General features: G+C 47.3%; 1 protein-coding gene across 5 annotated transcripts in view; it reads left to right on the top strand.

The window, feature by feature from the left end:
• CSNK1G1 (casein kinase 1 gamma 1) overlaps nt 1–27,322 on the top strand; it is a 260,942-nt gene that overhangs the window by 208,097 nt on the left and 25,523 nt on the right. For all 5 annotated transcript variants that reach the window (XM_084640922.1, XM_084640920.1, XM_084640919.1 and 2 more), the window contains 2 exons: nt 1,906–2,054; nt 12,439–12,546. In XM_084640922.1, the coding sequence (XP_084497048.1) occupies nt 1,906–2,054; nt 12,439–12,546 (257 nt within the window). The remainder of the gene's footprint in view (nt 1–1,905; nt 2,055–12,438; nt 12,547–27,322) is intronic.

The raw sequence follows: 27,322 nt of genomic DNA, 5'->3' as shown, positions 1-27,322 counted from the left end.
TAATTATTTATTAAAGCTTTTTTTAATAAAGGAAAGCAGGTAAGCACTGGACAAGGTAGTCAAGGCAGTTGTTTCATCACATGATGCTGTGAAAAGGATCAAATGATTCTAAAATTAAAAAAACTCAGCTCATTCAAACATTAAAAGAATCAAAATAAAAGGAAAATATTGCTAGGTTTTGGAGAAAGGCTTTCCTGAAGATGCTGATGTGGGAATGAACAGCAATCAAACATGGTGGCAGATGGGCTGGCTCAGGAGGGCAGTGTGTACTGCCTAGCAAGAGACTTGTGTTTGATTCACAGTGTCGGATCCTTAATTTGTGTCAGCTGTCCTAGCTCAAACTGAAGTCAGTGGAGTTGTGACCATTTACACCATCTGAAGATCTCATGCCCCCCGCCCCCACCCCACTCCCAGTCTCTTCCTTTGCCTGGCCTACAGAGGAAGGGGGATAAGACTGGTCTGTCATTCAATAGCTACCATATGTCTCCAGGCAACGAAGCGGTGCTGGCAAGTGATTCTAGGGAGCTCTGTAAGTCAGAAGCGTGCTGACTGTGATGTGGCACGTAAAGTCGGGGGAGGTGACACGCTGCCCAAGCTTCAGGATTGGGGCACGAGCAGGAAGATTTCCAGAAAAATGGTGTGTTTTTCTTGCTTCCATAGCCTTTGATACTGTCAAACTAGCACTGCTTTTATGTATTGTGTGGAGGAGACTTCACCTGCCTGTTCCAGCAGGGGATGCTTTTGTGCATATTTTTAAATATGTATTGTGATAGACTCAGGCCAGTTGGGTACAGCAGAGTAGTAGAAGGCAGATATACTGGCCCCTGGGTAAGCAGTTTTCCCTTCCCTGACTGACCAGAGCAGGGGCTGCTCCAGGCTAGGGTGGACACAGGTCTCCAGTTAGCCTGCAAAAGAGTCAGTTGAAGCCGTTAGGCTAATGAGAACACCTGATTCCAATTAACCTGCAAAGAGTCAGGTGAGGCTGTTAAGCTAATGTGAACACCTGACTCTAATTAAGGCCACTCTAATACTATAAAAGGGTTCACTCCAGTCAGGCAGAGGTGAGCCAGGGGAGAGGAAGTGTGGCTGGGTAATGAAGACACCCTCAAGCCACTGGAAAGGGAGCCCTAAGGTAAGGGTGAAGAAGGTGTTGAGAGAGAGAGAAGTGGGAGAGCTGTGGGGAAGTGGCCCAGGGAAATGTAGCAACTCTGGCAGTGAAAGGTCGGCTGCCAACAGCTGCTGCCATTAGGGTCCCTGGGCCGGAACCTGGAGTAGAGGGTGGGCCCAGGTTCCCCATCAGCTCGCCACTACAGAAACACCTCCTGGGAGGGGAAGACAGGCCCCTGTCAGGACAGGAGGCTTAACTGTTCTGGAATAAGCCTGTAGGGACAACAGAGACTGTGGGAGTTCTCTCACCAACTTCCTTGCTGGCTTATGATGAAAATGGCTCAGTAGGCTGTGACCCTTGCCTCTAGAGGGAGAAGGGCTACATAGAGGGTTATGGTGAGCCTCTGAGACTAGCGTAATCTGCCAGGAAGTGTGGGACCCACTGAGACAAGGTCGGAGCTCTGCCACGGTATACTTTACCCACTTCTATTCAAACTCCCCGTAAGTATCAGCGCTGCTTTTAAAGATGCATCTCCTCTTACAAGATCACTTTCATCACCGCTAAAGACTGGAAGGCCAAGTTTGCCCAATAGCCTCCAGCTGGCTTCTCAGGGTATTGCAAAGACTAGATCCCACCAGTTGTATTCCTCTCATGCTGGAGGGGCTTGTGATCTATACAGAGACATGGCGTGAACAGCAGGTGACTTTACTGTGTGTGCTGCTCTAGGTCTTTTAGTCTGGGCAGAGATATTGATACTCCTTTTTTTTTTTCCTTTTGTCCTTGCCTTTTTCCAACAGAGGAGATGGCCACATATCTTCGTTATGTCAGGCGATTAGACTTCTTTGAGAGACCAGACTACGATTACTTACGAACTATCTTTACAGAGCTATTTGAAAAAAAAGGCTACACCTTTGATTATGCCTACGACTGGGTTGGCAGGCCACTGGTAAGTTTTGTTTGCAAAACAAGCACCCTCCTTCCAGAAATAAGTCTCCTAGTCCCTCATGGTTGCTTTTCCAGCTGTGTGGGCACATAAGAATTTCCTTTCATAGCCTCGAAAACCAATTGCAGCCTCTAGGTAGGATGGTCTGTTCACCAGCTTTGCACTGATAAGGCTTTGTAAAATGGTAATGACTCCCCAAGCAGCTAGGACAAATATTCTAGTGAAGTGATGATGTGTTGCAGTTGGGGAATGGGAAACTGAGTGCTGGGATGGCTTTTCTTCAGAAATCATAATGGTTCACTCTCCCTGTCAATCAGGAGAATGTGTCTATCTTTCTCCTGGTGGAAATTAGCACAGGAGATCTTCTGCATCCCTGTTGGAACCTTAAACACCCTTCCCTATTTGCCTCTGGTTTTACTCCTCCCCCTCTCACTTTCTGGTTTAGAACAATGGGGGTTCTCTTCAAAGCCCATCACACTGCTGTGCAATGCCTGCATAGGTCATAAGGCTCTCCCTCTCCATCACTGAGCATGCTATAATGAGGCAATCCAACCTGAGTGTCCCATATGGCAGTTGCAGGTCATACCACAGGAACAGCTGGCAAATTTTAACACATTCATGTGCATATTAACATTAGCTACAGAGTATTTTGCTGCAGTGACACTTCTTCTCGCTTCATACAAAAGATCACAAAAATCATTACTAGATTGTTGGCAAATTTGTTTTTAAATGAAGTATTACCCTTCTCGGTCAAGCTTGGATGCTCCTAAGGTTCCATCCCTCAGGACCTTTCTGTTTCAGAACATAGCACCCAAGTCTGTTATATGCAGGATGGACTCATAATGAGCCACATCTGCCCAAGGGACTCAGCAATAATTAAACTGCGGCTTTTTGTAGTGTTCCAACACTTAACAGGATGGAGACTGCTGCCTGTTACAGAATGATTAGAAGTCATGGATTTTAGACGCAGAACCTCCTGCATGTGGACACTTTCATCAAGTTGGTTTTGTCATGAGAAATAACCTCTCCCTTACAATGGTCTGGGGATTCTAAAAAAGGGCAAATCCCAATACCAGTGTGTTTTTAGATTGCTCTTCTAATCATGGGGAGGGCCATAGGGGAAAGGGTAAATGCAGAATGCTCATGTTCTGGAGTCTGCTAACTCCTTAACTTCCACCCTCTCCTTTTCTAAGCATGCTGTCATTGTTCCCTTGTTCATCAGCTTGCAGCAGAAGATTAGTTCCCTGGTCTGTCACCACCAAACAGAACATGCTAACTACATTCCTGACATGTTGCTTAGAAATTATGGAACCATCTGTATGCGGAAAAAGCTTTGCCAAGAGGCCCACTGATGCCTCTTGAAGAACTCTCATAAAACATATCTATGTAGAATCCATTCTGCTGGTTGCTCATGCAAAGGACAGTCACTTACTGTGTTTGTAGGCCACTCTGCTTTTGTGGTTTTTACATGAATACTCAGTCATTATATACAACATTTCCTATGTTTGCTTATTTTGCACAGTAACATTATCTTTTAAAAGGAAGTCATTCTTGTAAATCTCATTTCTCTTCACTAATGTTTAATTTCAGAGGCAATGGGCAAAAAGCCCATTTTAAGACAAGTTTCCTATCATTCCTTTAACAATTCACCATTGGTTGCTATGGAGATCATGAAGTTACAAGCTGGGATTATGATTTAGTTGGGAACTGAGCAGATGAAGCCTTAATTAACACATCCTGTTCCTAAAAGTAAGAAGACATGAGATGAGGAGGAAAACACTATGCATAAAACTATCCCTATTTGCAATTGTAATTAACTCAATTTAAAGCACACTAAAGTGTGCTCAGATACCATGGAGTTGGGTACCTTTATAAATATATTGTGATGGGGCAAGGCCAGATGGCTATAGAAAAGTAGTGGGAGATAGATATATTAGCTCCAGGCTAAACAAATCCCTGGTATCAGGTTAAGTGAAGTGGAAGCTGCTCCAGGTCAATTAAGACACCTGGGGCCAATTAAGAACTTTCCAGAAGGCAGGGAGAATGCTAGGTTGATTGGGACACCTGAAGCCAATCAGGGGCTGGCTGAAACTAGTTAAAAGCCTCCCAGTCTGTCAGGTGGGTGTGCATGTCAGGAGCTGTGGGAGGAAGTTGCGCTGTTGGAGAGGCTGAGTAGTACACACCATATCAGGCACAAGGAAGGAGGCCTTGAGGTAAGGGTGAAGTGGAATTTGAGGAAGGGAGGGTTGCTGTGGGGGAAGTAGCCCAGGGAATTGTACATGTCATGTTTCTAAAAGGTCAGCTACCATAGCTGATACTATTAGGGTCCCTGGGCTGGAGCCCGGAGTAGAGGCTGGGCCCAGGCTCTCCCCCCCCCACACCTTTGCCCCCTGATTAATCACTGAGACTGGGAGACAACAGAGGCTGTGCAAGGAAGGATAACTTCTCACCTCCCTTGCTGGCTTATGATGAAAATGGCTCAGTAGTCTGTGACCCTTGTCTCTAGAGAAAGAAGGGTTACGTGGAGGGTCACAGTGAGGCTCTGAGGCTAGCAAAATCCGCCCGGAAACACAGGACCCACAGTGGCAAGGTCAGAGCTGTGTCACAACTGGTGTCAGAGGTGGGATTTCATTCATAGCTTGGCGGGAGAAAGAGGTTTAAAAAAAAGAAAAAAGTGCACTGGGGTTTTGGATTTTTTTTTTTTTTTTGGTTTTTGTTTGTTTTGTATCACAATGGAGGAGGTGGTAAGATCTCTGGTACAAGCCACGGCAGCCCAGCAGGAGGCCACCTGGGTTCAGGCAATGGCACAACAGGAGTTTATGCGGCTACAGCATGAAACCAATCAATTATTGATGAGCCAGGCGACCCAAGATCATGCCCTCTTGAGAGGGGTGGTGGACCAGCTGAAGATCCTCACCACCCAGGCCCGATGGGACGCGAACCCTGAGGGCCACTGGTTGTCTGCCAAAGATGACGTCAGGAGATGACATAGAGGCATATCTCCTCTCATTCAAAAGGACTGCTTAGCGTGAGGCGTGGCCCCAGGAGCAGTGGGCCAGCATTCTCGCCCCTTTTTTGTGTGGAAAGGCCCAGAAGGCCTACTTTGACTTTCCTGCCACGGATGCCACTGACTATACCCATCTGAAGGCAGACATCCTAGCACAATCAGGGGTAACGGCAGCGGTAAGGGCTCAGAGGTTCTATGAGTGGAAATACCAGGAGAACAAACTGCCGAGGTCCCAGCTATTCGACCTCATACACCTCGCACGGAAGTGGTTACAGCCCAAGGTGTGCAGGCGGGAGGAGATTTTGGAGATCCTGGTCATCGACCGTTATGTGTGGGGACTGCTGCCAGATGGGTAGGCCAGAACGATCGGTCCACGTACGACAAGATGATCACACTTGTAGAAAGACTGATGACAGCCAGGGAACTGACCCGACTACCCAAGGAAGGCCCCTTTCGAAGCAAGCACCTGACCCCAACCCTGGAAGGTTGGGCAGCCAAACCCCTGGGGAGTCCTAGGTGGAAGAAGGGGGGGGGGGGCAAAAACCAGCGGGGACCCTAGAAGGAAGGGATTGGCCTGAGTGGGGGGAACCATGGGACTAAACCCCCTAGCCCCCAGGAGAGGGGAGTGATTAAAAGCAATTATAGATGTTATGTATGTGGGGAGTGGGGACACATAGCAGCACAGTGTCCCAGCACCGAGGAGCCTGTGCAATGTAACTTGGGGGATTGGGAGGTCCCAAGCTCCCTTATCCACCTCACCAGGGTCGCATTAGCCCAGCATAATTACACCAGGCCAGTGAGAATAAATGGAGCAGAGACTACAGCGCTTGTGGACTCTGGGAGTGCTATCACCCTCATATCGGGTAAGCTGGTAAAAAATAGTCAGCTGCTACAAGCCAAACGTGTAGCAGTGACGTGCGTGCATGGGGCTGTGAGCCATTACCCCACCATCCCAGTGGAGATAGAGGTTCAGGGAAACCCCATTGAGGTGACCGTGGGCGTACTTCCTAAACTTCCATATCCTGTAGTCATTGGGAGGGACTATCCAGGGTTTGATAATTTACTCCCCCCAGAGAGGCTGGAGGGAGGTGGGGACCCTGAGGACAGCGACTCGTTACCAGGGGAATGTCAACCCCCAATGTTTGCTGAGATTTCTCAGGATCTGTTCTCAGCCCCCCGGAAGACAAAAAAAGAGAGGAAGGCTGCGAAGGCCTTGGGAACCCGGATCCTGACCCAGGGCCAGAGGACCTCCCTAGTAGGCAGAAGGACGTGAGCAGCCAACAGAGAAACTTCCACCACAAAAGGTGAGCCAGAAGGTGCCCCCAGCCATGATGGCGGCGAGCCGTTGGAAGAAACAGAAGCCAGCCCTGGAAGCTTGGGCAGGTTAGTCCCGGGAGAGAGACTTTTGGGCGGGACTAGGTGGAGGACCCCAGATATGATAACGCCAGGAAGGAGGTGGCCGAGATCGATGGGATACCCGTGGATGGGAAGGTCCGGGGTCCCGGACCTTACTTTATAGTGAAGAAAGATCTCCTGTACCGCGTGGTGCAAATGCAGGAGCAAGTGATACAACAACTTCTGGTGCCACGAAAACCTCAAAAAGCCATATTGAGTCTCGCCCACAGTCACCTGTTTGGAGGACACCTAGGGGTAGAGAAAACCCAGGCACGGATCCTGCGGAGGTTCTTCTGGCCAGGAATACATGAAGATGTCCAGCGATACTGCACCTCTTGTCTGGAGTGTCAGTTACATAGCCCTTGGTCGCACTTGCTGGCTCCTTTGATGCCTCTTCCAATAATAGAGGTTCCTTTCGAACGGATAGCCATGGATCTGGTAGGGCCCCTAGAGAAGACAGCTCGGGGCCACCACCATGTGCTTGTTGTACTGGACTATGCAACCCGGTACCCGGAAGCTGTTCCCCTGCGCAACACAGCTTCCAAGACAATAGCTAAGGAGCTAGTACAGATCTTTGCCCGGGTTGGGCTACTCGAGGAAATATTGACTGATCAAGGGACACCTTTCAGGTCCAAGTTGATGAAAGATCTCTGTTCATTGCTCCATGTACAAGCCCTACGGACATCTGTATACCACCCGCAAACAGATGGCCTTGTGGAAAGGTTCAATAGGAACCTCAAGGCTATGATCAGGAAAGTGGTGAGCCGGGATGGGAAAGATTGGGATACCCTATTGCCTTACCTCATGTTCACCATCCGGGAGGTTCCGCAAGCCTCCACTGGTTTCTCTCCATTCGAACTACTATATGGGTGCCACCCTCGGAGCATATTGGATATAGCCAGGGAAGCCTGGGAAGAGGAGCCATATCCCAGAAGGAACATAGAATCATAGAATATCAGGGTTGGAAGGGACCTCAGGAGGTCATCTAGTCCAACCCCCTGCTCAAAAGCAGGACCAATCCCCAATTAAATCATCCCAGCCAAGGCTTTGTCAAGCCTGACCTTAAAAACTTCTAAGGAAGGAGATTCCACCACCTACCTAGGCAACGCCAGTATTTCACCACCCTCCTAGTGAAAAAGTTTTTCCTAATATCCAACTTAAACCTCCCCCACTGCAACTTGAGACCATTACTCCTTGTCCTGTCCTCTTCTACCACTGAGAATAGTCTAGAACCACCTCTCAGGTAGTTGAAAGCAGCTATCAAATCCCCCCTCATTCTTCTCTTCTGCAGACTAAACAATCCCAGTTCCCTCAGCCTCTCCTCATAAGTCATGTGTTCCAGACCCCTAATCATTTTTGTTGCCCTTCGCTGGACTCTTTCCAATTTATCCACATCCTTTTTGTAGTGTGGGGCCCAAAACTGGACACAGTACTCCAGATGAGGCCTCACCAATGTTGAATAGAGGGGGACGATCACGTCCCTCGATCTGCTCGCTATGCCCCTACTTATACATCCCAAAATGCCATTGGCCTTCTTGGCAACAAGGGCACACTGCTGACTCATATCCAGCTTCTCGTCCACTGTCACCCCTAGGTCCTTTTCCGCAGAACTGCTGCCTAGCCATTCGGTCCCTAGTCTGTAGCTGTGCATTGGGTTCTTCTGTCCTAAGTGTAGGACCCTGCACTTATCCTTATTGAACCTCATCAGATTTCTTTTGGCCCAATCCTCCAATTTGTCTAGGTCCCTCTGTATCCTATCCCTGCCCTCCAGCGTATCTACCACTCCTCCCAGTTTAGTATCATCCGCAAATTTGCTGAGAGTGCAATCCACACCATCTTCCAGATCATTTATGAAGATATTGAACAAAACCGGCCCCAGGACTGTCCCCTGGGGCACTCCACTTGACACTGGCTGCCAACTAGACATGGAGCCATTGATCACTACCCGTTGAGCCCGACAATCTAGCCAACTTTCTACCCACCTTATAGTGCATTCATCCAGCCCGTACTTCTTTAACTTGCTGACAAGAATACTCTGGAAGACCGTGTCAAAAGTTTTGCTAAAGTCAAGAAACAATACATCCACTGCTTTCCCTTCATCCACAGAACCAGTAATCTCATCATAGAAGGCGATTAGATTAGTCAGGCATGACCTTCCCTTGGTGAATCCATGCTGACTGTTCCTGATCACTTTCCTCTCATGTAAGTGCTTCAGGATTGATTCTTTGAGGACCTGCTCCATGATTTTTCCAGGGACTGAAGTGAGGCTGACTGGCCTGTAGTTCCCAGGATCCTCCTTCTTCCCCTTTTTAAAGATTGGCACTACATTAGCCTTTTTCCAGTCATCCGGGACTTCCCCCGTTCGCCACGAGTTTTCAAAGATAATGGCCAATGGCTCTGCAATCACAGCCGCCAGTTCCTTGAGCACTCTCGGATGCAACTCGTCCGGCCCCATGGACTTGTGCACGTCCAGCTTTTCTATATAGTCCCTAACCACCTCTTTTTCCACAGAGGGCTGGCCATCTATTCCCCATGTTGTGATGCCCAGCGCAGCAGTCTGGGAGCTGACCTTGTTAGTGAAGACAGAGGCAAAAAAAGGCATTGAGTACATTAGCTTTTTCCACATCCTCTGTCACTTGGTTGCCTCCCTCATTCATTAAGGGGCCCACACTTTCCTTGGTTTTCTTCTTGTTGCCAACGTACCTGAAGAAACCCTTCTTGTTACTCTTAACATCTCTTGCTAGCTGCAGCTCCAGGTGCGATTTGGCCCTCCTGATTTCATTCCTACATGCCCGAGCAATATTTTTATACTCTTCCCTGGTCATATGTCCAACCTTCCACTTCTTGTAAGCTTCTTTTTTATGTTTAAGATCCGCTAGGATTTCACCGTTAAGCCAAGCTGGTCGCCTGCCATATTTACTATTCTTTCAACACATCGGGCTGGTTTGTCCCTGTAACCTCAACAGGGATTTCTTGAAATACAGCCAGCTCTCCTGGACTCCTTTCCCCTTCATGTTAGTCCCCCAGGGGATTCTACCCATCCGTTCCCTGAGGGAGTCAAAGTCTGCTTTCCTGAAGTCCAGGGTCCGTATCCTGCTGCTTATCTTTCTTCCCTGTGTCAGGATCCTGAACTCAACCAACTCATGGTCACTGCCTCCCAGATTCCCATCCACTTTTGCTTCCCCTACTAATTCTTCATAGTTGAGCATGTACTGCAGGTGAGAGATCGGATAGCCCAGGTTACGCCCATTGTACGGGAGCACTTGGAGAGAGCACAGGAGACCCAACTAACCCATTATAACCACCAAGCAAAGCTTCGACGGTTCCAACCAGGGGATCAGGTTATGGTACTGGTGCCCACAGCAGAAAGTAAACTGTTGGCCCAGTGGCAGGGACCCTACGAAATAATCGAAGCCATGGGAGAGGTGAACTATAAGGTGTGGCAGCCAGGCCACCGGAAATCGGAGCAAATTTACCACATAAATCTTCTGAAACCTGGGCACGATCGAGAGGCATGCTTAGTCATGCAGGAGACCCTTCCCCAGGAGGATAATTTACACGAGCAAGTGAGGATATCATCCGACTTGACGCCGATCCAAAAGATCAAGGCAGCCGACATGATTAATTGCAACAGAGATGTGTTCTCTACAAAACCAGGGTGGACAACTGAGACCTATCACCATATCCGCACGATCCCCGGACCCAAGGTAACACTGAGACCCTACTGAATCCCAGCAGCCAAAAGAGAAGAAATCAAGGCCGAAGTAAAGAAAATGTTAGAATTAGGGGTTATTGAAGAATGTTACAGTCAGTGGTCCAGTCCAATTGTTCTAGTGCCTAAACCTGACGGTACCATGAGATTCTGTAATGACTTTCGCCGACTGAGTGAAATATCCCAGTTTGATGCATACCCCATACCACACTTCTACGAACTGGTTGACTGACCGGGTAGTGCCCGATTCTTGACTACACTGGATCTGACAAAAGGGTACTGGCAGATTCCTCTGACCAAAGAAGCTAAAGAAAAGACAACATTCACCACCCCAGATGGGCTATTCCAGTACACTGTCCTCCCTTTTGGGCTACATGGGGCCCCAGCCACATTCCAGCACCTCATGGATAAGCTGCTGCGCCCCCATACTAGTTATGCAGCTGCATACCTAGATGATGTCATCATCTATACACCAGACTGGGGAACCTACTTGGAGAAAGTTGAGGCAGTACTGCGCACCTTAAGGCGGGCTGGCCTCACTGCTAATCCCACTAAATGCTCCATAGGGCTAGCAGAGGCTAGGTACCTGGGATATATTGTGGGAAGGGGCATAGTGAAGCCCCAAACGAATAAGCTAGAGGCAATTCAAAACTGGCCCCAGCCGACCCGAAAGAAGCAGGTCCATGCGTTCCTAAGTGTGGTAGGCTACTACCGATGGTTTATTCCCCACTTCGCCACTAGGGCAAGTCCCCTAACGGACCTGTTGAAGGCCCGAGGTCCAGACATGGTAAAGTGGACCAACTCAGTAGAGGGGGCACTTACAGACCTTCGGATGGCCCTCTGTAATGACCCCATACTCATAGCCCCGGACTTTAACAGGGAATTTATTGTACAAACAGACGCTTCCGAAGTGGGGTTGGGAGCAGTTCTGTCGCAAATGGTGGGAGAAGAGGAACACCCGATCCTCTACCTAAGCAGAAAGCTTCTCCCAAGAGAACAGAAATACGCAGTAGTCGAGAGAGAATGCCTTGCTGTCAAATGGGCTATGGAGACACTGCGTTATTACCTCTTAGGTCAGCGATTTACTCTTGTGACAGACCATGCACCCCTCCAGTGGATGCAGCAGAATAAGGAAAAGAATGCAAGGGTGGTTCTTATCCTTCCAACCATTCCAGTTCCGCATACGGCACAGGGCTGGACCACCATGGCAACGCTGATGGTCTGTCACGAGCATACTGCCTGGCATCCCAAGTTGCCCAACTCTATGGTGTTGAGCAGAGGGGGCAATATGTGACAGGGCAAGGCCAGATGGCTATAGAAAAGTAGTGGGAGATAGATATATTAGCTCCAGGCTAAACAAATCCCTGGTACCAGGTTAAGTGAAATGGAAGCTGCTCCAGGTCAATTAAGACACCTGGGGCCAATTAAGAACTTTCCAGAAGGCAGGGAGAATGCTAGGTTGATTGGGACACCTGAAGCCAATTAGGGGCTGGCTGAAACTAGTTAAAAGCCTCCCAGTCAGTCAGGAGGGTGTGCATGTCAGGAGCTGTGGGAGGAAGTTGCGCTGTTGGAGAGGCTGAGTAGTACACACCATATCAGGCACAAGGAAGGAGGCCCTGAGGTAAGGGTGAAGTGGAGCTTGAGGAAGGGAGGGTTGCTGTGGGGGAAGTAGCCCAGGGAATTGTACATGTCATGTTTCTAAAAGGTCAGCTACCATAGCTGATACTATTAGGGTCCCTGGGCTGGAGCCCGGAGTAGAGGGTGGGCCCGGGCTCCCCCCCCCACCTTTGCCCCCTGATTAATCACTGAGACTGGGAGACAACAGAGTCTGTGCAAGGAAGGATAACTTCTCTTCACCTCCCTTGCTGGCTTATGATGAAAACAGCTCAGTAGACTGTGACCCTTGTCTCTAGAGAAAGAAGGGTTACGTGGAGGGTCACAGTGAGCCTCTGAGGCTAGCGAAGTCCGCCGGGAAACACGGGACCCACGGAGGCAAGGACAAAGCTTTGTCACAATATATAACAGTATTGTGTTTCAGTGTACCATTAGATGTTAGTGTCTGTAAATGTCCAGCAAGCCTTTGAGTCTCATAGAGATTTTACAGCATCTGCTGTGATTCTCTTTGGCTGTTCAAACTATTTTAGGCCTATATTTTCCTGGGTCTTCCACACTGAATCTCAGCTAACCTAGTAGTAGAGCCTATGCATGTAGCGTGGGAGTGGAACCTAGGCAACGCATTGGTTTCTATGTATAATGGGTGCTTTATTTTGCAGCCTACTCCAGTGGGGTCCATTCATGTAGATTCCGGGGCATCTGCAATAACTAGAGACAGCCACGCACATAGGGATCGACCGTCACAGCAACATGCTCTTCGAAATCCGGTGCGTTACTTACCACTGTCTTTGCTTTAGCGTATTTCCATAATGCCTCCCCCAGCCCCTGTTTGTGTGGAGGGAAAGAGGAGTAAAAACCTCTGGTGAAGTTCATTTCTTAAGAAAATTTAATATGCATAAAGTGAAGGCTTCAAACACTCCAGTTCACAAAAGTAGGTCAGTGTTTTATTCCTCCCTCCATCCACCTATGGGATGTCTGGAGGCCATTGATGTTGACACCTATCTCACTTCCAGCAAGTAAATTTCCTCTTAATTTAGGAAGGTTATAGTTTGAACTGAATTTTATTTTCTGTAAGTGAGAAAAATTACTGAAATGCTGTTTATCATAATAGAATTGAGGAGGTGCATGACCTAGGTGTATGGATTTAAAAGTCTACAATTTCAAGTGGATCATTTTTCTTCTTGTTATATATATATATATTCTAGAAGGTTGCTGGGCTCTGTTTCCAAATTTAAGGATAAAAAGTCAGTCTATGACCTTCTCCATTTTTTTCCTTAATGTCTTTTTCATATTTCATGGCTGTTGAGAGTTTGGATTTTCTATGTTAATGCAGAACATATCAGAAGTTCAGCAGATCACTGGAACTGATAGTTCCTTGTTAGAGCTGTTGGTACTCCATACCTCCCACAGTGAGTGGTTCTCGGCTCACTGGGCCTTTCTCTCCATCTGCATGCTGCTTTTGTTAAAGTCCCTACACCATAGACTGTGTCCTCAGCTATTCCATATTAACTGTTTTGTTGTTGGTGTGGATTTAACAATGCTTATTGCCATAACCTGTCTAGGCTCAGCTTTTCTTGTTCATGCAGCTATCCTCTGAGTGGAAGAACAACAAATTTAGACCAGAAATACTTCTAAAGCTGTGGGTTAACCATAAAACAGGAATGTATTTCCCTCCTGAGAAGTGTTGCTTTTTGGCAGCTGGATTTTTAAAATAGTTGCATGTGAATGTTTATTTTTATGCATGCTTATTAGTGCAAATTGCTGTGTAACAGGGGTTCCATAGTAACCTGCTTTAAAATGTTAGTTAATAAATACACTGTAGTCCCTTCATGCTGAGTTAATCTGGGTGGCAGCTTCTGACTGCCTGCTCCTGCCAACAGACTTTGACACTGTGTGCATACACAAAGTATCTCCTGTTTACTTTTCACTGCCTGGAAGACATTCCTGGTTTAGCTTTCAGGCATATTAGTGCATATATTTCTAGTTCATAACACATCTTTCATGTCCTAATAATGACACTTGAAGATTACTTATTCCTTGTTCTTTTTATTTCCCCCCTAAATAAACCCTGCTAGTATATGGCACAGCAGTGTCCCTAATTCCTGCATAATGCTGAGAATGAACAGCCCATCTCTCAAGGTGTTTGAGGTGTCGTCATCCAAGTATTCGACTGGAAAATAATTAAGCGGTAATTTCTTGCTCTGGAATTCATCTTGTACAAACATAACAGTTCCTCCTCCAAGAGATGATCCTCTTAAATGCTGATCAAACCACTTCTTTGCAAAAAGTCACTTAAAGAAACTTCTAGGGGCATGTGTGTTTGGGTAGAGTGAACCCTTCTGAACTCCAAGAGTGATTGTTTTATTTTTACTCCCCGGCATGCAAGTGAGTCTTTTACCAACCATAGGCACCAAAACCAGGCAGCATGTCGTAGGTCCTGTTCTCTCTGCAGTTTTTCCATTTAAACAGCTACAGTCAATATGCTTATTCTCCAGCAAAGCTGGGTTGCTCTGTGAATCGGTAGGTGGCAAGAGGATGGTCAGAGTTGTTAGGAACTCTTCCTCCAATTCCATGTGTATCATCTCTGCAATGTACCTCATGAGCTCAGGTAGTGAGAATCAAGGCCACTCCTAAACTGGTTCAAGGTGCACTGTGCTGCATAGCCATAACCCAGTGGTCTGGTCCTAATGGCCTCTTCTAAAGAATTTCTTCTGAAAGTAAGAAGATTCTAAGCTCTGAGGCAGGGGTGTGTTTCCCTTAATGTAAGCTACTATTTCAGCTACCTATTTAAGTCCATGCAACTCTATTATAAGGAGCAGCTCTCTGGCATGTCTATTTTCTCTCCACTTCTTGAATCTAGAGGCCTATGTGATTCTAACAGTACTGTTTCTAACTTTGTCTTTGATTTATAGCAGTGAAATACATTTCAAGGGAAGTGCATCTGTAGTAGTAGTTTTATGTATATCGGGATGGTACTCCTGAAGCAAGTGAGAGTCCAGCCTGACCCGAGAAAGTGGGGGAAGGGATTTAATCAAAGGGAGGTCCTGAAGAGACCTTCCTGGTAAAAATAAGACTTAAGATCTGGATTTGTTGACTTTGTATGATCTGAGGGAGGAGCAGTGTGTCACTCAATGCTTTGCTAAGGTATTTTAAAGCAGTGGTTCTCAACCAGGGGTCCAGGGCACCCTGGGGGGGCTGTAAGCAGGTTTTGGGGGTCCTCCAAGTGGGTCCAGCATTAGACTTGCTGGGGCCTAAGGCAGAAAGCCAAAGACCCACCCTACATGGGGCTGAAGCCCAGGGCCCTGAGCCCTGCCACCTGGGGCTGAAGCCAAAGCCTGATCAACTTAGCTTCATCGGGGCCCTGTGCTGTGGGGCCCCAGGCAACTGCCCTGCTTGCTACCCCCTAACACTGGCCCTGGCTTTTATATGCAGAAAACCAGTTGTGGCACAGGTGGGCTGTGGAGTTTTTATATCATGTTGCGGGGGCCCTGAAAGAATAAGGTTGAGAACCCCTGTTCTAAAGGAGATTCCCTTCCCCTGTTATCCTAAATCAGGAAACTAATAGGAGCATATATCTCCTACTGCTACGAGAGAGAGAGAGAAGGGTGAACCTCTGACTAGAAAGGTGCCGTTGTTAGCGACTATTGCTAGGTGGAAATTAAAACAAGCCAGCACAGACCTAATTGTGCTGAATGTTTTTAAAAGACAGATGCTGTAGCTTTGAAAACAGAAGACTGATTAACTCTCTGTTCTGCTTCCTTTTGCAGACTCTGTTTAGTTCTCAGCAAGGTTCAGGATTTCCTAGTTGAAGGGTAGACAAGTTTGCTCAAAGAAAACTTGGCTCCTTTTTTCCTGTGTGTAACTGCCTAATATTCAGACTCTCACCCAGTTTGAACAAGGACATTCAGCCTGTGTGGCTGTGCTCCTCCTCTAGCCAGGATAAGGCTCACCTTCAACAGCTTGAGTAGAGTAATGTTCTGAGGTAGCATGGTGGGGTGAGGCGGCAGGGAACTGGATTGCAATCTTTGATTAGCTATTTCAATCTCATTGCTCATATCTTCTACTTACTTGAAGTAACCCCTACAGTCCTTCATTCTCCCCCCAAATTAAAGCTTGCTAATTTGATACATTTGCATTTTTAGTTTTGTTTGTTCAATATACCTGCTCTCAATCTGGGTGAAAAGTTAATCAGAATCTAAAAATGCTCTTCTTCTGTTTCTAGCTTTCTTTAACATTTGGTTTAAATTTGACACATTTGCTTAGATTTAGATGGCTTCCATTGCTACAGCTTTGGAGCAGTTAATATAATCACAAATAGCGACGTATCTATTATGAACTTCAGAGTTCTTGAAAGAGACAGCTCTGCTCATGCGTATTGGGTCTGACCAACAGCACAGCTCTATCTGCTATGTCCTACAGCTCCCCCTGCTACTTCAGTCTTGGAGTAGATAAATTGACCACTTACATTATTGGCCACATCAATTGAGCACTTTGGCAATTAGCCACAGCAAGGTGCACATTCCTAGGATATTCGTGAATGTGTTGAGTCACAAATGTGGAATGAACTCACAGGAACAAAGGACCATCACAAACCTCGCCAGCTTTCACTCCAAGCATAGGAGCACTTCTTTGACCAGCCTTCTGATATAAATGCAGAGCAGCATGTTCATTAAAAACACTTCACTAAACACACAGTTCTTCACCTGGGAAGAGGTTGAGGGACATACCAAACATGAGATGTTAGTCGTGCCATTTAATGAACTGCTGGATGGCACTCAGTTACTGTGGTGGTGAGGTTGCTAAATGAACCTGGATAGAATAGAATAGGCATGTAGATGTAGGTAAAGTGCCTTTAACCCCTGCAAAGTGCAGCACTATAGCAGTGCACACCCTGGCATGGCTCATTTCCACTGGCTGTTTTTTAAAATCTAGAGACCATTTCAACCATTAAAATGTAATTTTTAAAATCTACTTTTCTGTGAGCTCCAATGTCTGTCTTGAGGTAGACATGTTAATGAATGTTCTAGATGGACTCTATGGACCTTTCTTTTCTTTTTCTGAAAATCACCTCTTTTCCTTGATGGAAGAGGGAGTGATGAGGTGTGGTGTCAGGAGCCCCTGAATTACAGAAAATCCTGGTTGATGCTTCACTAAGGGTATGTCTACACTACGAAATTAGGTCGAATTTATAGAAGTCGGTTTTTTAGAAATCTGTTTTATATATTTGAGTGTGTGTGTCCCCACAGAAAATGCTCTAAGTGCATTAAGTGCATTAACTCAGCGGAGTGCTTCCACAGTACCGAGGCAAGCGTCGACTTCCGGAGTGTTGCACTGTGGGTAGCTATCCCACAGTTCCCACAGTCTCCGCTGCCCATTGGAATTCTGGGTTGAGATCCCAATGCCTGATGGGGCTAAAACATTGTCGCGTGTGCTTCTGGGTACATATTGTCAGGCCCCCGTTCCCTCCCTCCCTCCGTGAAAGCAGCAGCAGACAATCGTTTCGCGCCTTTTTTCTTGAGTTACCTGTGCAGACGCCATACCACGGCAAGCATGGAGCCTGCTCAGGTAACCATCACCATATGTCTCCTGGGTGCTGGCAGACATGGTACTGCATTGCTACACAGCAGCAGCAACCCATTGCCTTGTGGCAGCAGACGGTACAATAGGACTGGTAGCCATCATCGTCATGTCTGAGGTGCTCCTGGCCACGTTGGCCAGGAGCGCCTGGGCAGACATGGGTGCAGGGACTACATTAGAAGTGACTTGACCAGATCATTCTCTTCAGACCTGCAGTCAGTCCTATTGAACCATCTTATGGTGAGCAGGCAGGCGATACGGATTGCTAGCAGTCCTATTGTACCATCTTCTGCCGAGCAGCCATGAGATGTGGATGGCTTGCAATCCTTCTGCACTGTCTGCTGCCAGCCAAAGATGTAAAAGATAGATGGAGTGGATCAAAACAAGAAATAGACCAGATTTGTTTTGTACTCATTTGCTTCCCCCCCTCCCCCGTCTAGGGGACTCATTCCTCTAGGTCACACTGCAGTCACTCACAGAGAAGGTGCAGCAAGGTAAATCTAGCCATGTATCAATCAGAGGCCAGACCAACCTGCTTGTTCCAATAAGAACAATTACTTAGGTGCACCATTTCTTATTGGAACCCTCCGTGAAGTCCTGCCTGAAATACTCCTTGATGTAAAGCCACCCCCTTTGTGGATTTTAATTCCCTGTAAGCCAACCCTGTAAGCCATGTTGTCAGTCGCCCCTCCCTCCATCAGAGCAACGGCAGACAATCGTTCCGCGCCTTTTTTCTGTGCAGATGCCATACCAAGGCAAGCATGGAGGCCGCTCAGCTCACTTTGGCAATTAGGAGCACATTAAACACCACACGCATTATCCAGCAGTATATGCAGCACCAGAACCATGCAGAGTGATACCAGGCGAAGAGGCGACGTCAGCGTGGTCACGTGAGTGATCAGGACATAGACACAGATTTCTCTGAAAGCATGGGCCCTGCCAATGCATGCATCATGGTGCTAATGGGGCAGGTTCATGCTGTGGAATGCTGATTCTGGGCTCGGGAAACAAGCACAGACTGGTGGGACCACATAGTGTTGCAGGTCTGGGACGATTCCCAGTGGCTGCGAAACTTTTGTATGCGTAAGGGCACTTTCATGGAACTTTCTGACTTGCTTTCCCCTACCCTGAAGCGCATGAATACCAAGATGAGAGCAGCCCTCACAGTTGAGAAGCGAGTGGCGATAGCCCTGTGGAAGCTTGCAACGCCAGACAGCTACCGGTCAGTCGGGAATCAATTTGGAGTGGGCAAATCTACTGTGAGGGCTGCTGTGATACAAGTAGCCCACGCAATCAAAGATCTGCTGATATCAAGGGTAGTGACCCTGGGAAATGTGCAGGTCATAGTGGATGACTTTGCTGCAATGGGATTGCCTAACTGTGGTGGGGCCATAAACGGAACCCATATCCCTGTCTTGGCACCAGAGCACCAAGCCGGCGAGTACATAAACCGCAAGGGGTGCTTTTCAATAGTGCTGCAAGCTCTGGTGGATCACAAGGGACGTTTCACCAACATCAACGTGGGATGGCCGGGAAAGGTACTTGACGCTCGCATCTTCAGGAACTCTGGTCTGTTTCAAAAGCTGCAGGAAGGGACTTTATTCCCAGACCAGAAAATAACTGTTGGGGATGTTGAAATGCCTATAGTTATCCTTGGGGACCCAGCCTACCCCTTAATGCCATGGCTCATGAAGCCGTACACAGGCAGCCTGGACAGTAGTCAGGAGCTGTTCAACTACAGGCTGAGCAAGTGCAGAATGGTGGTAGAATGTGCATTTGGACATTTAAAGGCGCGCTGGCGCAGTTTACTGACTCGCTTAGACCTCAGCGAAACCAATATTCCCACTGTTATTACTGCTTGCTGTGCGCTCCACAATATCTGTGAGAGTAAGGGGGAGACGTTTATGGCAGGGTGGGAGGTTGAGGCAAATCGCCTGGCTGCTGGTTACGCGTAGCCAGACACCTGGGCGGTTAGAAGAGCACAGGAGGGCGCGGTACGCATCAGAGAAGCTTTGAAAACAAGTTTCATGACTGTCCAGGCTACGGTGTGAAAGTTCTTTGTTTCTCCTTGATGAAACCCCCCGCCCCTTGGTTCACTCTACTCCCCTGTAAGCTAACCACCCTCCCCTCCTCCCTTCGATCACTGCTTGCAGAGGCAATTAAGACGTTGCTTCACATTCATGCATTCTTTATTCATTCATCACACAAATAGGGGGATGACTACCAAGGTAGCCCAGGAGGGGTGGTGGAGGAGGGAAGGAAAATGCCACACAGCACTTTAAAAGTTTACAACTTTATTGAATGCCAGCCTTCTGTTTTTTGGACAATCCTCTGTGGTGGAGTGGCTGGTTGGCCGGTGGCCCCCCCACCGCGTTCTTGGGCGTCTGGGTGTGGAGGCTATGGAACCTGGGGAGGAGGGCGGTTGGTTACACAGGGGCTGTAGTGGCAGTCTGTGCTCCAGCTGCCCTTGCTGCAGCTCAGCCATACACTGGAGCATACTGGTTTGATCCTCCAGCAGCCTCAGCATTGAATCCTGCCTCCTCTCATCACGCTGCCGCCACATTTGAGCTTCAGCCCTGTCTTCAGCCCACTACTTACTCTCTTCAGCCCGCCACTTCTCCTCCCGGTCATTTTGTGCTTTCCTGCACTCTGACATTATTTGCCTCCACGCATTCGTCTGTGCTCTGTCAGTGTGGGAGGACAGCATGAGCTCAGAGAACATTTCATCACGAGTGCGTTTTTTTTTCTTTCTAATCTTCACTAGCCTCTGGGAAGGAGAAGATCCTGTGATCATTGAAACACATGCAGCTGGTGGAGAAAAAAAAAAGGGACAGCGGTATTTAAAAAGACACATTTTATAAAACAGTGGCTACACTCTTTCAGGGTAAACCTTGCTGTTAACATTACATACATAGCACAAGTGCTTTCGTTACAAGGTCGCATTTTGCCTCCCCACTCCGCGTGGCTACCCCCTCAACCCTCCTCCCCTCCCTGTGGCTAACAGCAGGGAACATTTCTGTTCAGCCACAGACAAACAGCCCAGCAGGAACGGGCACCTCTGAGTGTCCCCTGAAGAAAAGCACCCTATTTCAACCAGGTGACCATGAATGATATCTCACTCTCCTGAGGATAACACAGAGAGATAAAGAACGGATGTTGTTTGAACGCCAGCAAACATACACTGCAATGCTTTGTTGTACAATGATTCCCGAGTACGTGTTACTGGCCTGGAGTGGTAAAGCGTCCTACCATGGAGGACGCAATAAGGCTGCCCTCCCCAGAAACCTTTTGCAAAGGCTTTGGGAGTACATCCAAGAGAGCCGCAAATGCCAGGGCAAATTAATCCTTTCACATGCTTGCTTTTAAACCATGTATAGTATTTTAAAAGGTACACTCAGCGGAGGTCCCTTCTCCACCTGCCGGGTCCAGGAGGCAGCCTTGGGTGGGTTCGGGGGGTACTGGCTCCAGGTCCAGGGTGAGAAACAGTTCCTGGCTGTCAGGAAAACCGGTTTCTCCATTTGCTTGCTGTGAGCTATCTACAACCTCATCATCATCTTCTTCTTCTTCGTCCCCAAAACCTGCTTCCGTGTTGCCTCCATCTCCATTGAAGGAGTCAAACAACACGGCTGGGGTAGTGGTGGCTGAACCCCCTAAAATGGCATGCAGCTCATCATAGAAGCGGCACGTTTGGGGCTCTGACCCGGAGCGGCCGTTCGCCTCTCTGGTTTTCTGGTAGGCTTGCCTCAGCTCCTTAAATTTCACGCGGCACTGCTTCAGGTCCCTGTTATGGCCTCTGTCCTTCATGCCCTGGGAGATTTTGACAAAGGTTTTGGCATTTCGAAAACTGGAACAGAGTTCTGATAGCACGGATTCCTCTCCCCATACAGCGATCAGATCCCGTACCTCCCATTCAGTCCATGCTGGAGCTCTTTTGCAATTCTGGGACTCCATCATGGTCACCTCTGCTGATGAGCTCTGCATGGTCACCTCTGCTGATGAGCTCTGCATGGTCACCTGCAGCTTGCCACGCTGGCCAAACAGGAAATGAGATTCAAAAGTTCGCGGTTCTTTTCCTGTCTACCTGGCCAGTGCATCTGAGTTGAGAGTGCTGTCCAGAGCGGTCACAATGGAGCACTCTGGGATAGCTCCCGGAGGCCAATACCGTCAAATTGTGTCCACAGTACCCCAAATTCGACCCCGTAAGGCCGATTTAAGCGCTAATCCACTTGTCAGGGGTGGAGTAAGGAAATCGATTTTAAGAGCCCTTTAAGTCAAAATGAAGGGCTTCATCGTGTGGACGGATGCAGGTTTACATCAATTTAACGCTGCTAAATTCGACCTAAAGTCCTAGTGTAGACCAGGGCTAAGTGGGAAGTGCCCTTGTGAAAAACTGACCTTGTGATATGTGGGCTGCTGGATAGCTCAATTCTGACTGTTAAGGGAGTCTGCTTGTCACAAAGGGCAGCATAGCCAGGAAAATGAGTGTCTCCCAGACCAAGGACTCCACAGCAGATTGCTTCCTCTGACTCCTGAAGGGGAGAGGATGCTATTTAAAGCAAGAATATGGCTTTTAAATGACATGTCCTTTTAACTCAGTCGGGTCTGTGAGTATGGGCAGATGAAGCTGAACCACAGGGACTTCCAGTTTCATGTACATACTGTGAGAGTTTCAGCCTTGCACCATAGAGATCTAGTGACATCGCCATTTGTCAAGCTGTTAACTGCTGCTTTCTCTCAGCGATGACAACCTCTATAGTCTGCCTGTCTGCTTCTCCCCCAAACACCAGTGTGCCTTTTCCCATACTGCTCTGTTTAGGAAACCTTCCGTGTCAAAATTTCTAAAGGTGCCAGCCCTGTAATCCTTTCAAACCTGCCTCTGTCATGATGTCTACAAGGGCATGAGTCTGGCCTTGATTAGATAAGGAATGAACTGAAACTTCTGTTTTGTTAAACTCTGATCATTTTGTTACTTCATCCTCCCTTGCCCTGGCTGTACAAACAAGTAACAGTGTAATCCTTGGTTGGGTCTCTAGGTGCTACCATAATGCCAGTAATGTCCAGAAAGGCCTTGCTGGCCAATCTGTGTCCAGAGTGGTACTCTGATGCACCTCAGTACTGAACTACAACTCCCTCTCAGCAGTTTGTGTTGTGCTCGTACGCAACTTGTGATACTGCACCCTGGCCTCAACTACTGGTTTAGATGAGGGAGAAATATGGTGTCAAAACAGTGCTGTTAAACATCCCAAACCTGAGGCATAGTAGAAATTAACTAAAGAAAAAGGTGGAAACATGCACTCGAAACAATGTACAAACAAACCTAGGAGAGATGCAGCAAAGCAGAAATCAGATAGGAGCACTATGAACAGAGATCACATTCTGCAGCCTGGGTTTCTTACCTGGAAATCTTATCACTTCATGTGCCAATCCTAGGCTCATCAGGAGGATGAGAGCCCTGCCCTTCCCCTCCACCATAAATGAATGAGATGCAAGCCACATCACCTGATATGCATGTGCAGGTAACTAACTCCCTTCCCTCAACTACCCACCCCAGCCCAACAAAAAACACTGGCTCCAAAGCCAGTAAGTAGCAGGAGGTATGGTACTCTCTCTAAGTCATCCCAGCTCCTGGAGGTTTACATATGGCCTTATACGAACTTACCACAAGATTGCCTCCCGAGCCAGAAGGGATGAGGAGCCTCTGCCCATTCATCACGAAGGACCCTGATTCAAGACTCTTGTGTGGGGCTTAAGATACTGGCTGAAGGCACACATCTTCAGACCATTTCCTATATTGCCAGAGAGTACTTTGTTCTACTTCCGTTGTTTGATGGGGGAAAGTTTCTCTTGTACCCGTGTTGGTAAAGTTGTCTCAACATATAATTCCCTGCTATATTTCTGTGCCTGTGTTTATGCCTTATTGAGGATATGTATGGCCAGGGTAACTCTGTGAGCTACTGCTATTAATTTCCTTCTGTTCTGGGAGAGATTTGTGCCTTGTGGGCATTCTCCATGATGAAATGGTGACACTGGACAAGCTGTACAAAGTCCACTTGATCACCAGACTTCTCCACTGTGGTGTAATCAGTTTCTTCTGGAAACATTTTCCAGTGCTCCTTCCCATCTTCTAAAAGAACTAAATATATCTGGAAAGTCAACCTAGACTACAAATCCCATGTCAAAATCTGACCTCTTTGGAATAGGTTCCCCATCGGTTCGCAGGCACATCTCCTTGTGAATAGAACAGCCATTGTTTTCTGTCCATTTTCTTTCTCCTTCCCTTTTCCCTCTCTTGTTTTCTGGGGATTTTTTGCTGGTTTTGTCACTCCCCTTCTCCCGTTCTCTTTTGCTCTTATTTTGTGGCACCCCCTCCCTGTTCTGTTCTTGGCAGAAGGCTACATGCTGTTTGGATTTGAGATGTTCACTGTTAGCTATAAGAGGCCAGGTCACAGACGGTATGTTGCAGTTTAGCTGAGTTCCATAGAACAACTTGGGCCAATAGACTTCCTGCCTCAGTCTGTAGTTCTGTACACGAGCTGCTCCTGTGTGCTCTTTCAAAAGGACAAATTATACAAAACCAAGACCAGAGAATGGAATGGCGCCAGAAACGAGTTTGGATTCATCTTCACTGTACTTTACTAGGTACTTTCCTAAGTGAAATCTGTTCTCTAAGGTGTCTGTATCTGGCTCAGAGTGATCAGGTGCTCAGAATATTTATCCTTCCCAAAAGCATTTTGTACCATGGAAAATTATTTCTGCAGCAGAGCACGTTTTGACAAAGCATAATTAAAGAGTAATTCATTTTAGCCCACTATTAGCCAAGCCATAGATAAGGGTGAAGATCTTTTGCTTAACTTTGGGTTAATTGACTGACTTAACACGCAGTTATACTCTCAAGTATCAGTGATTTATCCTATGTTCCCAGAAGCAACTAAACATTATTTTTCTCCATTTAAAACAAAAATGAATTGTTGGGGCAAGTTCTTCTCTCAGATACAGGTACCCAACTCAGAAGGAGGTGATGGGAGTCATATGGCTATTTCAGAATGCTATAGCATTTAATGTATGTGCTAACCTTTAACCTTTGTAAGTAGTGCAGAACTAAGCTGAGCTCTCTGATTATAGTTATACATTGGGCCTTTCTTCCTAGAAAAGTAAAAACTTGCAGGTAGGCTGGCCAGGATACCTGGGAGCACAAGACCCTATGTAACTAAATGATTATTGGCACACTGAGGAGATCACGCTCAATCTGTCATGAAGAGGGCAGCCACCTACCCTGTTAAGCTATATCTGTCATTTTGTGCCAGGGAATATCAGAGCTTCCAACAGCCATTGTTTGACTTCTTCCCCTTCCGTTACTAGAGACCAAGAGGGTTAAAACTCCAAGCTTGTCTGGAGTATGGAACTTAATGTAGGCTGTAGCTCATCTCAACAGTATCAGATCTTAACCCCCTGCTGCAGCAGCAATTAAAGCTTGAGTTACTGCTCTGTGTGCTGCCTTTAGGTCTATTCATTTTTCATCTTCAGTGGGTTTTAGTGCACTCACTTATGTCTAAGTATCTACACAGTGATTCTGTGGCTGTCCGGGGTAATATTGGAGCACCTTACAATCATTAATGGATTTTATCCTTAAAACATCTAGCAGCCAAAGGCATAATGTGATTCAAGGGCTAGACACTGAAGCTAAACCAATTCAGGGTAAGAATAAGTGTGCCACTGGCCACACCACTCCCAACTGCAGACATGTTTCTGTTAGCAGTAGGTAGCTGCCAAGCTTGCCTCTTTCAGAGACATCTGCACCCCGATCAGCATGATGCTTGGTAGTAATTCCATTTTAAGCTCTCTGCGGCAGGAAGTGTCTTTCTGTGGTTTGCACAGTGCCTAGGACAATGAAGCCTCTATCCCTAACTGGTATGTCTGCAATATAAATAAAAACTAGGGTGGGGGAGCAAGCACGAGAGGAGACAGAGAAGATCATCGCCAGCAGCATGAAGCAACATACACATCAGAGAGAGAGAGAGAGAAGGAATAAGCAAGAAACAAGAAGATGAGGGAAGGGAGTGGAGAACAGACAGAAAAGGATGAGAGGCTCCTGTTGGGGTGGGGGAGAGTGGGCAGAGGATGTAATAGCTAGGTTCTCGGCCTTTCTGTATATGAGTCAACAGTGTGCCCTTGTTGCCAAGGAGGCTAATGGCATTTTGGGCTGTATAAGTAGGGGCATTGCCAGCAGATCGAGGGACATGATCATTCCCCTCTATTCGACATTGGTGAGGCCTCATCTGGAATACTGTGTCCAGTTTTGGGCCCCGCACTACAATTGGAAAGAGTCCAGCGGAGGGCAACAAAAATTATTAGGGGGCTGGAGCACATGACTTATGAGGAGAGGCTGAGGGAACTGGGATTATTTAGTCTGCAGAAGAGAAGAATGAGGGGGGATTTGATAGCTGCTTTCAACTACCTGAAAGGGCGTTTCAAAGAGGATGGATCTAGGCTGTTCTTGGTGGTACCAGTTGACAGAACAAGGAGTAATGGTCTCAAGTTGCTGTGGGGGAGGTTTAGGTTGGATGTTAGGAAAAACTTTTTCGCTAGGAGGGTGGTGAAGCACTGGAATGGGTTACCTAGGGAGGTGGTGGAATCTCCTTCCTTAGAGGTTTTCAAGGTCAGGCTTGGCAAAGCCCTGGCTGGGATGATTTAGTTGGGGATTGGTCCTGCTTTGAGCAGGGGGTTGGACAGGATGACCTCTTGAGGTCCCTTCCAACCCTGATATTCTATGATTCTATGAAATGGACAGGAGAAAAGGTGATAACAGCATGGGGTGGGGGGTATTCCCAGTTGTTTGTGTCCCAGGGAGACTCCAGTTAAAACCATTAGGAATCACTGCTATAAAGTGTATTGGGATAAAAGGCGCTCCATTCATATAAGCTAATATGACCTCCTTCAGCCCTGGAGAGGTGGAGGAGGAAGGGTGGCATTGCTTCCCCAGACTGTTCTATGCCAGTAACTTCATAAAGGGGAAAATCTGAGTGGAGGTCTGCTCTGCACAGAAAAAACTGTGGCACCGGGTCAATTGAGTCAGGCTTCTGGGGCACAGGCTGTGGCACTAAAAGTAGCAGTGTAGATGTTAAGTCTTGTGCTAGCTCCTGATCTCTGAGACCCTGCCCTCTCTCCCACCAGTGTCAGACCCGGGCTCTGAGACTCGGTGCCATAGGTCTCTTAATGCAGTGTAGATGTACCCTTAGAGTCTCCACAATGTTTTTAAAATTCAAACACTCCTGGCCACTTGATCCCTTTCAGAAGTACTTTGAGTCCTAGGGGAAGACTCCTGAGGTGCATGTCTTTATCGGCTCCATATTGCCACTTCTCGAGGAAACTGCAAATAGTTCATTCGAGTTTTGGGAGGAAAACCCCCACAAGACTAGTAATACATGCAACTTTTAACTTACCCAGGGCATTGCCCAGGGAAGTAGCGTCTCACCAGACTCTCTTCTGCCAATAAATCCGTAATGAGAGTGTTAACTTTTTCTGGACACTAGAGTAAAATATCCTCTTCAGTCAATTCTTCTGGCACGAGCCTTCTCCTTTCACCCCATACTGGAGTGCATACTGGAGAGCATAACCCCCTAGGGCTTGAGCATGGGGAAGCAAGTTTCTTACAGCTGTGTTGTCCAAAACCAAACTGTACAATAATATCCATCTGTTTACCTCACAACAGAATCCAAGAGTATTTCAAACCAGACCTCTTGATTCTGTGAATTGTGAATCACAGCATACTCAATAGATGGCTTTCAAAGAGGTCTTCCCCTGCTCCTCCAGCTTCAGGCAACAGCAGTCTGAGCTGTTAACCCCGAACTTTTGTTTCCGGACTGTTTTTTTTCAGGTGCACAGTGAGTTCATTTGTCCTCTTTGAACTAGTGCTGGTTCTCGTGCATTTTCAACTGCACCTTTGTCATTCACCTTCACTTTTCATAA

Source organism: Lepidochelys olivacea, assembly GCF_965140295.1.
Source record: "Lepidochelys olivacea isolate rLepOli2 genome assembly, chromosome: 10".
In the NCBI taxonomy this organism is placed as follows: domain Eukaryota; kingdom Metazoa; phylum Chordata; order Testudines; family Cheloniidae; genus Lepidochelys; species Lepidochelys olivacea.
This window is presented reverse-complemented; position numbering and strand designations above follow the sequence as displayed.